General features: G+C 41.9%; 2 protein-coding genes across 2 annotated transcripts in view; both read left to right on the forward strand.

The window, feature by feature from the left end:
- LOC143849981 (uncharacterized) overlaps window positions 1–13,576 on the forward strand; it is a 67,165-nt gene that overhangs the window by 48,187 nt on the left and 5,402 nt on the right. Inside the window, exon 3 of the mRNA XM_077359313.1 lies at window positions 4,543–4,650. Coding sequence (XP_077215428.1) covers window positions 4,543–4,650 — 108 coding nt within the window. The remainder of the gene's footprint in view (window positions 1–4,542; window positions 4,651–13,576) is intronic.
- Window positions 1–13,576, forward strand: part of LOC143849980 (uncharacterized) — a 78,042-nt gene that overhangs the window by 47,242 nt on the left and 17,224 nt on the right. The window lies entirely within an intron of this gene.

Here is a 13,576-nt window from a genome sequence, read left to right on the forward strand (position 1 = left end):
ACCATCTTAACTCCAACTGGATAAACCGTAGAGTCTACTAGAAGGTTAATTAAGGATGGTAAGCAGTTCCACAATGAAGTTAAAACCTTAACAGAAGCGAATTCCAGGCAGTGGTCGTGACTACCCGACATCTGTGTTTCCAGAATTTGTCAAAAATGCTGACCTCACCGTGGAAAGAGACCAGGCATGAAGAGGGATGTTAAAGAATCTAAGTCTCACTGTTCTTGCACCAGTATTTAAGGCGGGGAACCACGGTTGAAGGGAAACTAAGTATCCACCCAAAGCATCACCTCCCCCCCGAAGAATGGAAGTAGCCTGATTCTGGGATTCAAAGCAAATTATGTTTCTATTTTTTTGAAAATTCATTAGTCAGTTGGTTTAATTTGTTGGGACTGTTAGTTTTAGAGAGTCCTTAATTTTAGCAAGTCTTTTACTTACTTTCTTTCTTTTCGGTGTCCATCCTAATTATGATTCTAGGTGGTTAACCATATGGTAATGGGGATATATACGTTTTTGGGTTTAGTTTTTGGGGGATTTTGTTTTGCGTATTGGAATAAGAGAACAGGAATCTAGAGTTTGTGTGTAGGGCTTGCTGCCTATTTTGCGTTGTGTAGGGCTTGCTGCCTATTCATATTTGTGGGATTTTCTTGGAGAGGAAAATTCCAATTTTGGAATATCTATGGTTTTGTAGAATTTGTGTTGGGTTTGATCTACAATCGTTGTCAACCTAGATTAGATCTATTTCTGCTACAAATTTTCATCCCTTTGGTTTGTTATCTAATTCAATTCTAGTGATGTGATTTTATGCAGTAATTTGTCTGTTATTTTTTCTCAGAATTGAATGTTCTTGATAATTGCAATCAAGATTCAAGAGCTATCCATCGACTTTTTGGTCATATTTCTATTAGAGCTTGCATCATAATTTGGTATGAAACCTAAGATGGCTCCTAGAAATCCTTAAAGTCTTGATTCTAATGAAGATGTGCAAGAAAACAAGTATCATGCTGTTGTTGGGGAGAATGATTTAACTAGTGGAGAACAAGGTTTGCAAATAGATGTGTAAATTCATTACTCTGTACTTGTCACCCAAAAGAAATGGTCATAAACAATGTTTTGAAAATCGGAACCGAATTGTAAATCGTTATAGGGGTAATCATAAGATTCATTTATATTTATATATATCAAAACATTTTTAAAACAATTATAAACATATTAGATAATATTAAAATAGTCAATTATTCATTTTTCATAAAAATCTATTAATTTAAATAGAAACTCAAATAGCCAATTATTCATTTTTATACAAATCTATTAATTTAAATAGGAACTGCCATGCGTATTTATTCAATATTTGTTTCAAACTTGTTGCTATTAATCATCTGATTCTCAACGAACCCATGCATACTGGATAATAATCATAAAAATAATAGAAGACACAACATCATATTAATTCTCAAAGTCTCAAACATCAAATAAAAAATATCAATTATAAAAGATTGGTATGTTGTTGATGTTGTCGTCATTGTAGTCTTAATTCTTCCGTGATGTAAGTAATGCTCTCAAGAACATGTACTGTTATGACTGGTTCAAACTATTGTAGTCTTCTTCTTCCGTGATGCTCTCAAGCACATGTTATGACTGGTTCAAAATGATTTGATTTTGTTCGTACTCTTCGGTCTTCCTCTCCTGAGGAAAAAGGTGCCTTTCGAATGAAAGTCCTATTTTCTTTTATACAAAACTGAATTAGAATAAATCACATGAATTGTATGAATCTTGCGATTTTTGATGGGATTTTATAAGATTCATACAAATTAAGATTTAATCATGGGATTCAAATCAAAATCCATAAGATTTGATATTTAAACCATAAGATTTGATAATTAAACCATAAGATTTGAATTGTAAATCATAAGTTTTCAAAACAATGGTCATAACTAGTCCATTGATTTTTTTTTTTGAAATATCACTCGTAAATGCATTATCTGCAATTGCTAGTATTACGTCTACAAAGTGAGACACCAAGTTCCAAAGAGATGGAGCCAATGCTTTCAATGGTGTGCTATTCCTGATAAACCTAAACCTTAGGTGCACCTCTCAAACAGAATAAAAATCTGTAAGACACAAATAGGGAGGCTGCAAAGGTATAATTACAAAAAAGGTTGCACAAGAAGATACAAGTGGAAAGGTAAAGCTACGAGAAGCCAAGATCCCGAAAAAGGGTCTCCCAATAAACTGAGGTACCTACTTCCAAAGAGGAGGAGCCAATGCTTTCAATGGTGGGCATATTCCTGATAAACCTAAACCTGAGGTGCACCTCTCTGACAGAATAAAAATCTGTAAGACACAAATAGGGAGGCTGCAAAGGTATAATTACAAAAAAGGTTGGACAAGAAGATACAAGTGGGAAAGTAAAGCTACAAGAAGCCAAGATCCTGAAAAAAAGGGTGTCTCAATAAACTGAGTTACGCAAAGAAAATTGTTGTGAAATGGCAGTTGCAGAGCATTATGGTAATAAGAGACCTTCAAGGGATATGGTAAGTGATGGAAATGATACAGGGACGCAACTGCTAGTGGTGGACTTGCTAAGCTGAATTTTCTGAAGCTAAGGTGCAAGGTAAGATGGCATCTAGTGACAAATAAGTAGAATGTCATTGCCCCATTTGTGTTCCATAACACAGCTTGACGAACACATTCCTTCTATTATGGATAATGAGTATTTTTGTTGGGAATAAAGCATTGGGGTCAGCATATCGGAGATTATCGGAAACTGCTGTATCCATTGTTTGGTTGTGCATTTACAATCAGAATGGGGTCCCATGTATCCCATTCTTCTGCTTAACCTTAAAAAGCAGGCATAAGTGTAACTCCAGCTCAGAGCCAGGGTTGCAATCCCCATCTTTGGGGTTAGACGAGTTACTATTGCTGGCTCCACTATCCCATTCAAGCAGCCCTATTAAAATTACAGTAGGGGGAAGATGGAATATGAACACGAGGAAGATCAGGAGAGTCATTGTGGTCTGGTTGATAGAGTTTATGTTAGGGTATAGATGGTGGCAGTGGAAGCTTTCTTGTTCATTTCTATACGAGTTTAAGCCTCAAAAGTGTGAGCAGAGATTGGTTGATGAGATTCTATCAGTGTAATTGCTTGACTAAATCATGAGGCTACTCAGTTTCATCTATAATGATTGGATTTCCTCTTCCATTAATAGGAACATCATGGATCTTTTCAGTTTTACCCTTGCAATAACTGAGAACTCCCTAACTCTGTTATGGATTGGACATTATGGCAAAGAACAAGGACAAAATACATTGAGTAATTCATCTAGTATTCACAAACAGTCCTCAGGTTGTCACAGATTAACCTTGGTATTAAGCAATCTGCTAAGGCAACCAAAATGTTAACTTTTCTGCTTTGAGGTTTGCATGTCTATTTGGTTAGATCTTTGGTGTTATTGCATGGATTGATCAACCATGTTGGCATATCTATAGGGAGGCCAAGTAGTTTGGGATGGATTAGATTACCATTGTGGTAAATTATGCAGGCTTTATATTGGATTCCCTACCATATGGGGAGGGTTGGTATTTTCCTGCTTTCTAGTTATCAAAATTGGCTCTCATTATTTGAGGGAGATAAAGGAAAGTGGTGAAGTGCCAGATAATGAACCATCTGGGATCTAAAAATATGTAGAAGGAAAGACGTTGGATAAACAATAGTCAAGTTATATATATAAATGCTTCTCACTATAAGAACATGAAGAAGTCCCTCTGATACAAATAGAAGAGAAAACTATTTGCAGAGAGTATATAACAACTATCAAGATGGTAGTTTCGAGAATCACAACAAGGTCAATTCTAACTCCACTGCAATAGATCATGGTTTGTATAGCTTCAAAAAGCAACGATTTAATCTGAATTAAAATGTTCTGAAATTATGTTTGGGTGTTTGCAGAATGCCTTCTGAGCTTGTAGCATGAGTCTGCTTTTTGTGATAAGTTTGGTAGCACAATTTCCTCTATTTTTTTCCATAAGATACGGCGGTTCACAAAATTATTTATTTGACTGTTCAGTATTGCATATGTAACTTCATTCATCTATGTTGTAGTAATGCATATTATATGGAAACTGTTTTTTTTCCCGCTGTGATATTTTCGTTGTTTATTTGTTTCAAGTTAGAACTGCTGGTGGTTCTATTTCTAATTATGGCTTTGCTGTAAATATTAAATAAAATTTTCCTCTAAACCAAGCCCTTTTCCTTTGGATAACATTATTGGGTTCTCTTAGGGAGATGATATTTTCACGTCCCCTGCATTATGCATGCGCCCACCTTATGACCTGATTTGACATGAACAGTGGGCAACTTTAACACTTTTTGACGTCAAATGACATTATAAGGGGGCGCATGCGTAATGCAGAGGGAGGGAAAATATCATCGCCCTTCTTTTAACATTCATCAAATGAATGTGTAAATCTAATTATTCATCTACTAGGGGACTTTTTTTCCTTTATTAAATTGGAATTTCTTGGTTTTTGTTTCTCAATCAGGGTTTGATTCCAAGGGCAAAGCTGCTGCTAACACTTGGAGGAACATTCTTTTTGGGGTTTTGGCCTCTGATCCTTTTAACAATGGCATTTTTTTCAGCTCTCTACTTTGTAAGCCGTTTTTCTTTTCTTGAATCTTTTCTGCCAGTCGGACATTTAACTGGTGGTATAGTCACCCATGATGATTGTTCTGGAGTTTTCCCTGCATATGTTGTTCATTTTCAGATATGATTAATCAATGCTACTGTAGTTCAGACTTGAGAGTTATTGACGTCCAAGCAAGTGGGTGCTGGAGACACAATATAGACTGGAAAAGTGTCTTGGAAGGTTATCATTTGTTAAAGCTCACTGTAGTTTTCTTTAGGGAGTATATTGGTACCCTGTAATAGGTGTTGCATTTTAGTTGTTGGTAGCATTTAGCATTTGTTCCTTAACATTTTAGCAATCTTGATGGGCAAGTTAAAGTGAAGAGTTTTTTTTTTTGAAAGATGACAATTTCATTGATATTAGAAAGGCATTGGGAACTAGGAGTCCCGCCCTGCATTACAACATATCAATAAGACTGGACCGGGCATACCCGGAGCCAGAAAAGGTATAACTAACCAGAATACCTTTACAACAAAATAGAATTTCCTTCACTATACCATTCAGACCCTCCTATGATTCCAAAAAGTTGCGGCATTCCTCTCTTTTTAAAAACCAAACCCACTTCTCAAGTTAGCGCCAATAGTAACAAAAACCAGAAGTTAAAAGCAGCAGAGGCAGACATACCCAAAAGGCTCCTGCTATATCTATGAGATCAACGGGCACATAGAGACATTCTTCCTTACGCCGAGCATTTCTCCAAATCTTCCAGAGTGGAGTTGAATTCACCAAGGACCAATTCCTCATCAGAAGCTTGGTCTTCCTCATTCAAGATCGATTTTTCCAAAGCCTCTGCACTTGAAATCCAATCCTCCAGCCTTCGAAGTCCATCCTCTTTCTTTGCTTCCCAATTCAATTTCCTTTCTTTTCTTTCATCCATCATGAATTTGACAAAGAGGGGATGTTTGTGCAAGGGTTTATGGGTTTCTTTCACATCGTATAGCCCAGTTAAATGAAAGAAAACCTCCCTCCTCCTATTGGCCTCTCTCTTAAAAGTTAAAACGATTCCATTTCTTTTTTAAGAATGCATCAATATCCTCTTTCAGTGTTGGAGAGGATTTTGAAGCCTTTTCTTCATTATAGCTTGTTAACTTACATTTGATTACAATGAAATTCCCCAATTAGAAAATAAAAATTTCTCCCCATAAGAAAATAGAATCTTTTGATTTGAAGAGCACTGCTGAAGATTGATGATGAATATCTCCTGATGTTGTTGCCGATGATAACCGATACTTAATGCCGAAGAAGACGCCGCTTGTTGATGTGTAGCGAAGAGGGCTTAGAAGCCAATAGATCATAGCCTCAAAGGAGCTAGATGATACTCAAGCCTTGATGGGCGAGTAGAAATGGGCCACTATAGACCAATGCCAGAATGGGCAAGAAATGGGTCACTATGGACCAAAGCCGGAATGGGCAAGAAATGGGTCGCTTTGAAGAATGCCATAATGGGCAAGATATGGGTCACTATGGACCAAAGCCGGAATGGGCAAGAAATGGGTCACAATGGACCAATGCCAGAATAGGCAATAAAGAAGAAAAAATCAAAGAGATGGGCGGCAATGATAGGCCGAGAAAAATAATTATTGGCGAACATCAAGATCATAAGAAACATTGAATAGTATAAAAAAGAGCGGTGCAAATATTAATAGTGGGGGACAAAAAAAACTTGTTTCAAGGAGAATGATAAGATCTGAATATAAGAGGAAACACATGGAAATCATAATGTAGGGCTGCCTTTATCAAATCTTGGGGTGGGGCTAGATGTAAGAAAACATGGGTAGAAATTCAATTAGGACTTATAAAGGAAGGGACAAAGGCTAGACTTATGGTTTGACAAGTGGAGCTATTAAGAGAGAGTGGAAGAAGGCGAAGAGATTTGGGCCGTCCGCCGGAGGAAGACAATACTCTTTGTTGTGCTCAGGGCAGATGATCGTTATGCTCTGATACCATGTCAATTTACCAACTTCTCCAAAAGCTTAAGCTGTTGGAGAAAGGCGTTATTTATCTTTTATACTTTAACATAGCTTAATAATCTCGTGAATCGTAGAAGGAGTTCCTCTCGATCTGAGGACCGCTTCCTTTTCCTACTTGGTCCTGCAACGGGAGAGGGGGAAGTGGGGGAAGGTTGGTTCTAATCCATACTCCGAACAGTCTGAGAAGTGATTCCAAGGATGGAAGACATAAAGGTAACTGCCAAGGAGTTTTAGGCCCCAGGCACTATAACCAATAACCGTCCCCATAAAACACTTAGAGCGAGGGTGCCCACGTGGAATTTTACTCGGATATGACCCCTTTAAACTTCCTGACCATTTATCTCTGCCTTTTCAAGTGCCAAAGATAAAACAACAAAAATCCTGATTTTACGTATGTATCGATATAAGGACCCTAGCAGGTACTCTGTCATCTTATAATCATTCTCTTTGAGGGAAGACACATTAATATAGCCACCACACGCCAAAACTCTAAGACTTTTTAACATCACATCTAAGAAAAGACAATTAATTGGCCTACTCCTGAATCTGACAAATCTTTTCATTTTTCCTTGATATCCATATAACACCAACGTACATCTTCTTTATGACGGCCACAAGAGAAGACCTCCAAAACACTCAGATAAAAAAAATCAAGACAGGGACGAAGGAAGTCCAAAGATCCTATCTTGAGACCAAGCATGCCGCAGGTAAGGTGGATGGGCAGGGAAGGCTTTTAGAAATCCGAGCCATATTTCCTGAGTCTCGAATTAGCCTGACACTAGGTAAATTTGCACTGAAGCCTCTATTCCAAGATAAGCCAAAGCCAGGCTTTTGAAACCTTGGGTTGACGCCCAGCTGTCCTTTTAGGGAAGACTTGGGAAGGAAGTCTTGTAATTTTCCACTTCTTACTCCTGAGAGTTTGAAACTTGAATCCTGATGGTGGGGCCCCCTCACGCCATCTGCGCAGCTGCTCTGGATCTCAAGGGGAATCGACGACGCCCTATTCACCGGTAAGACCTCCGACAATTAGGGGGGGGTGGCTCACTCAAACCAGCCCCAGTTGTCGGGTGGAGACCTTTGGAATCCTGAATTGAGACTCCGACTGGGTAACAATGATCATCGACCCAAAGTTTTACAGAGGGAGAAAGCAGCTTCCACCTGGGGGCCATGATTTTAGCTGATACATAACTCATGCACTGATTATGGATTCCTTCCATTTTCACTTCCATTACATGTCCAAATAGATTTCCCAAAGCTTCAACCGTTGACGTAGCCCAGACATGTAATGGAATGCCAAAAAAATTAACCCATAAGATCTCAGACCCCTGAGTGTAGTATGGGGACCAAAGAGAGAGAGGATAAATAGCCTCCCCAAACATCGATCCCTAAGGCCAAAACCCTAGAGGCTACCTCCCTCGAATCCAAATAAAGAGAATTTCCTCCTTAGAGAGCAAACAAGGACAGGGGAGAGTGGGAATATTCTAGGAGTTTTTGGCCCACAACCAAAGATCCTGTAGGGTTCCAGACGTATCCTTCCTTCTACCCACCAAGCATGCCTTTAGGGATTCCAACCTTGTTTTCACCTCCTTTCCGGAAATAGAAAGGGACAAAGACCCATCTTCCTCCGAAAAGGAAGAAATTACTCCGAAGTCAGGCCAAGGGTCAATATCCTGAGTTAAAACTCCAACCCTTGTGATTGGGGGGGGGGGGGGGGGGGGGTAGGGGTACAGAGCATGGAGCTTTCTTTTTGTCCACCCTACCCCAGGTGACACCAACGACATCTGGTCTGCCGCTGAAAGTTAGAGTAGTTACAGGACAAACAAAGCCAGTCCCCATTCCCCCACCACTGGTCATACTTACTTTTTCCAGTCAGAATCTCATCCACCGGACGATAAACTGCGCTTGGTGATGCCTTCTTCTTCTGGTGACACCATCGACACTTACCCCTCCATTTGAAATTATAATAAGCGCAGAGTGAACAGAACCAGTCCCCTTGTCGCTAGTTTTTCCAAGACACCATCCCAAGCCCAGTATAATATTATTTTTTTTGAAAATTAATAACATGGGTTCTTTCAGATTTCTAAGTTTAGGCGTGTTGGTTTCAGTGTAAAGCCAAAAAGCAAGTTTATTACGCTCATGCAAAACTCTCTCTTTGGCTTCTCGCTCGAGCTAAAGTGAAGAGTTTTTAACTTGCCATTAACATTATAATTGTTAAGAGTATGGGTGTATGTTGACAATATTTCTTCAGTTTCCTTTATTCTTTGAAGACTATTTCTCGAATATTGGTGATATAAAAGCCAATGGAATTTGCTCATGTGAGACATTATGCATGCTTTGTAAGGTTTGAATATTGTTGGAACTCAAACATGCAACTCACATCATTGGCAAAATGAAGAAGGTTGATCAAAGGAAAGACTGGATAAAATCATACCTGTTTGCGAGGTTTGTAACCACCGATGAACAGCGCTACACAATGGTTCCAGAAAAAGTTTAGTGGATGGAGGAATTGGGGTGGCTATTATGTCATCAAATAGGTCTAGACTCCTAAAGAAACCTAAAATATCATGGAGTAGTTATTTTGTCAGGGAAATACAACCTAGTGTCACGGGGAAACAGTTTAGGGACATAGTCGGTATTAAAACCCGAACCCACCTCGTCTCGTTGCGTTCTCGAAAGTAGTTGTTAACAACACTTTTGGTGGGCACTCATGGCTAAGCTGGTTGGTTGGCAAAAGTCCTTAGGAGGAGTTGGCACCTTGACCTGCTGACTCCTCTCCCGTTAAGCCTAGCAGGTGTAGGCTGAAACCTTGGTGGTTTGCTTATGAGTTGTAAGAGGACTTGCTTGTGCATGTGAGGCACACAGCTGGAAATCATGCTACAGCTCGTGGGCGTGCCCCAAGGGAGCTTTGGGTGCGGACTGCGAGTTATCCACAGGGATGCTCCAGTTTCTTTGGTCGAGGATGGGGGCCAAAGACGGTGCATGTTGGGTTTGGTTCCCACATGCATTGCGCGTACGGACCGGTGTAGGGGGCTAGTTAATACCATTTGCCTTCTGCACCGCGGTACGTCTTGTTGGTAGGCCAATCTCTAGGTCTTCCATGAGTTCGTGCCGGGGCGACCTCGGTTACCCTCGCGAGGTGTACACCTTGCGGATCAGACCATGGGGCATCTGGCTTCTTGGATGACTAAGCCTCAGTGCTTGGCGAACTAGTGCATGGCATCGTCATGCCTCGTACTCGATGGACTTTGCATTGGACTCTAAGGCCTGATGTTCGATGTACTCGTGACGTAGGCTGATCACGAGAGTGGACTTCGACTTGGTCTCGGCATATCTAAGCTCAGTAGCCTGATGAAAGGTTTGGTGGCCGTGAACAAAGTATCTAGAGGTGTATTACAAGTTCTTAGCCAAGTAGCTCGTTGAACAACTTGGAGATTGTATGCACATGTGAAGCATCAAGAGGTGTTGGTCATGCAGGGCCTTCAGAGCCCTGCACGATTGAAGGCTTGCCCCAGCATACGCACATGTTGCGGTGCCGCACGGGCTATTCCGCTGCCAAAACATTAGGCCCGTGACAGTTGGTATCATAGCAAAATGGTCCAAGCTAAGTTCAGAGTGTGCTTTGATAGTTGATATCAGATGAGTATCAAGTGGTAGATAAGAGCAGGTTGTGAATGCAAGAGCTTGTCAAGGAGCTGTGATACAGTTAGTGTCTGTGCTGGCATAGTTGCAGGCATGGTTTTAAATTTTGACCGAAATCCGAAATTTCGGATATCGGTGGGGACCGAAACCGAATATTTTTGAAATTCAATTTTTCGCCATTTACCAAATTTCGGAATTTCGGTCTGAAATTTTGGAATTTGGGTCCGGAATTTGGAACCAAATTACGGTTTTTGGTGGGGTCCGAAACGGTTACTGAAACCGAAATTTAAAACCATGGTTGCAGGAAGTTGCAGTGTTTGTGGCTATGGTTAGTGCATCTATAGTGCATGTGGCAGTGCACAAAAGAACAGGAAACGATTTCAGTTGTGGCAACGTCAGAAAGATCTTGAATGTTCTCCAAGTGGTGGCAGCTTGGTTTGCTATTCTGCGGTAGTCTTTGAAACTGATGCCTTGAAAGTCCATTAGTCAGACGATGAAGAGCTGAAATTGTGTGGGTGTGTTCCTTTCTGAAAAGTGGATGCAAAGCTTTCTCAGTGTTGCGTGTGAGTCATCATTGAGCCGTGTTGGTGGCATGGGTTACTTTGTAAACTTCATAAACAAAGTGGCAAAGTATGGCAGCTTGGAAGTTTGAACTTTCCCCTATCCTGCTTGAGTCGCCCAATAGAGGCGCGATGGCCTAGAAAGACTCGTACTGTCTATGCTTGTCTAAGCATTGTTCAATGGATTTACTTGAAGCTTGATATAGTGTCAGAGCAGCAACCGTCAGCGAATGGGTTGGCATGTTTCGATGACCCACCAATGTGTGTGATCGGAAGTGGCAGTTGGGGTGTTGTGAATGCTCCATTGCAGTATTGGCTAAACAACGATGTGTTTGCGTATGGCCTAAGGGCTCTCAATGACAAAGGGTTGGCTTGCAGTCGAAAAGCCTTCCCTCTATCAGATGAGGTACTGAACGTGTCGGCACCAAAGCGCTTACAGAAGTGGATCTGCTTACTCAGTGTGATGGCATAACCGGTTTGACGAACTAGAAGTATGTTGTTGGGGTGAAGAGGAAGCACCGACGAACCTGGGTCAAGGTAAAACCCATCAGAAGGGTGTCGATACTGGGGGCTAGCAGGGTGAAGGTGTTTGTGACCTCGACGAACTAAAGACACATGCTTAGGGTGAAGAATTGGTCAATCACTAAAGTGCTTGGATGGTAGTTCACAACACAATCGGGCATACGAGATGCCCTTCTCAGAAAGACCTTGGAACGGACGCCAAGGCCGCTTAGATCGACAATGGGTTTGTTGCGCTAATATGGGACAGTGTGGTGAGCTCAGATGGCATATGGGTTGACTGTGTTGGTATGGGACAGCATGGTGGACTTGTTTGTTTCTTGCTACTTTGGAATTTCTATGTTCGATGAAACCGAAAGGACAGTTTAATCTAAATGATGAAAGATTTGGGTGGTTAGCAATGTGAGTGCTAGCCGCGGGTACCCAAGGAGACCATCGGTGGCATAAGGGTTGATTGTTCCAAACAAGTAGTTTGGCGATGGAGTAAGCAAGACTAAGCGTCGCAGCTGGGGATGTACTTGGTTCCCCGTATGATCTTACACCTGGAAGGAGTAGCGGGTGCATTGTGTTGATCAGTCCCAACAGGGGATTCCTGGCCTCACAGGAGGCAGAACCTACGGCGGTTCCTCGCCCAGGAACGTAACCTGCTTCCTGGAGCTCGTCCGAACTATGCTTATGGCAAGTGTCGTGCCGACAGTGATGGCACTCTCTCAGCGTTTGTAGGTATCGGCACAAAACCTTCCGCAACGTTTGTAGGCACCGTCAGAAAACCTTTGCCTAGTTTGGTGAAGTCCGAGAAAACCATCGATATTGAAGATAACTGCAGAAGATCTATAAGGCAGTGGTTGGCAGAAATTGAGGCAGTGTGGTATGCAGGAGAAGTCAGGATGTCTGATTCTCGAAGTACTAGTGGCGGCTGTTATCAAGAATGTGAAGTCATTACTATTGTGGAACTGAGCTTCGCAGATTGCTCAGTGTCGACGAGGGCGTCGACGTTAGTAGGTGGGGGAGTGTCACGGGGAAACAATTTAGGGACATAGTCGGTATTAAAACCCAAACTCACCTCTTCTCGTTGCGTTCTCGAAAGTAGTTGCTAACAGTACTTTTGGTGGGTATTCCTGGCTAAGCTGGTTGGTTGGCAAAACTCCTTAGGAGGAGTTGGCCCAGTGACCTGCTGACTCCTCCCCGGTTAGGCCTAGCAGGTGTAGGCCGGAATCTTGGTGGTTTGCTTATGGGCTGTAAGAGGACATGCTTATGCATGTGAGGCACACAACAGGAAATCATGCTACAGCTGGTGGGCGTGCCCTAAGGGGGCTTTGGGTGCGGATTACGAGTTATCCATAGGGGTGCTCCAGCTTCTTTGGCCGAGGATGGGGGCCACAAACGGTGCATGTTGGGTTGGGTTCCCACATGCATTGCGCGTACGGACCGGTGCAGGGGGTTAGCTAATACCATTTGCCTTCTGCACCGTGGTACGTCTTGTGGGTAGGCCAATCTCTAGGTCTTCCATGAGTTTGTGTCGGGGTGACCTCGGTTGCCCTCGCGAGGTATACACCTTGCGGATCAGTCCATGGGGCATCTTGCTTCTTGGATGACTAAGCCCCAGTGCTTGGTAGATTGGTGTGTGGCATCGTCATGCCTCGTACTCGATGGACTTTGCATTGGGCTCCAAGGCCTGATGTTCGATGTACTCGTGGCGCAGGCTGATCACAAGAGTGGACTCAAAGTTGTTCTTGGCATATCTAAGCTTTGTAGCCTGATAAAAGGTTTGGTGGCCGTGAACGAAGTATCTAGAGGTGCATTACAAGTTCTTAGCCGAGTAGCCTGTTGAACAACTTGGAGATTGTATGCACATGTGAAGCATCAAGAGGTGTTGGTCATGCAAAGCCTTGCACGATTGAAGGCTTGCCCCAGCATACGCACGTGTTGAGGCGCCGCACAGGCTATTCCGCTGCTAAAACATTAGGCCGTGACAGTGTCAGTATCTATAGAATAATATCTGTTTGATGAAACAAGGCAATTGAGTCTCTCTTGATGGAATTTCATGATAGCTTGTATTCTTAATTCTCAAGCAGTTGCAAAAGAAGACAAGCTGCTCTTATAGAGGAGAAAGGTGGAGGGGTGGGGGATATGCCACGGGGGTTTACCTGTTTGCCTCACAATTTATTTATTATTTTAATTTTAAAAACAGAAAAACTAAAA

Source organism: Tasmannia lanceolata, unplaced genomic scaffold (genome assembly GCF_043159265.1).
Source record: "Tasmannia lanceolata isolate RefF3 unplaced genomic scaffold, GAP_Taslan_0.1 ptg000018l, whole genome shotgun sequence".
NCBI classification, from domain to species: Eukaryota; Viridiplantae; Streptophyta; class Magnoliopsida; order Canellales; family Winteraceae; genus Tasmannia; species Tasmannia lanceolata.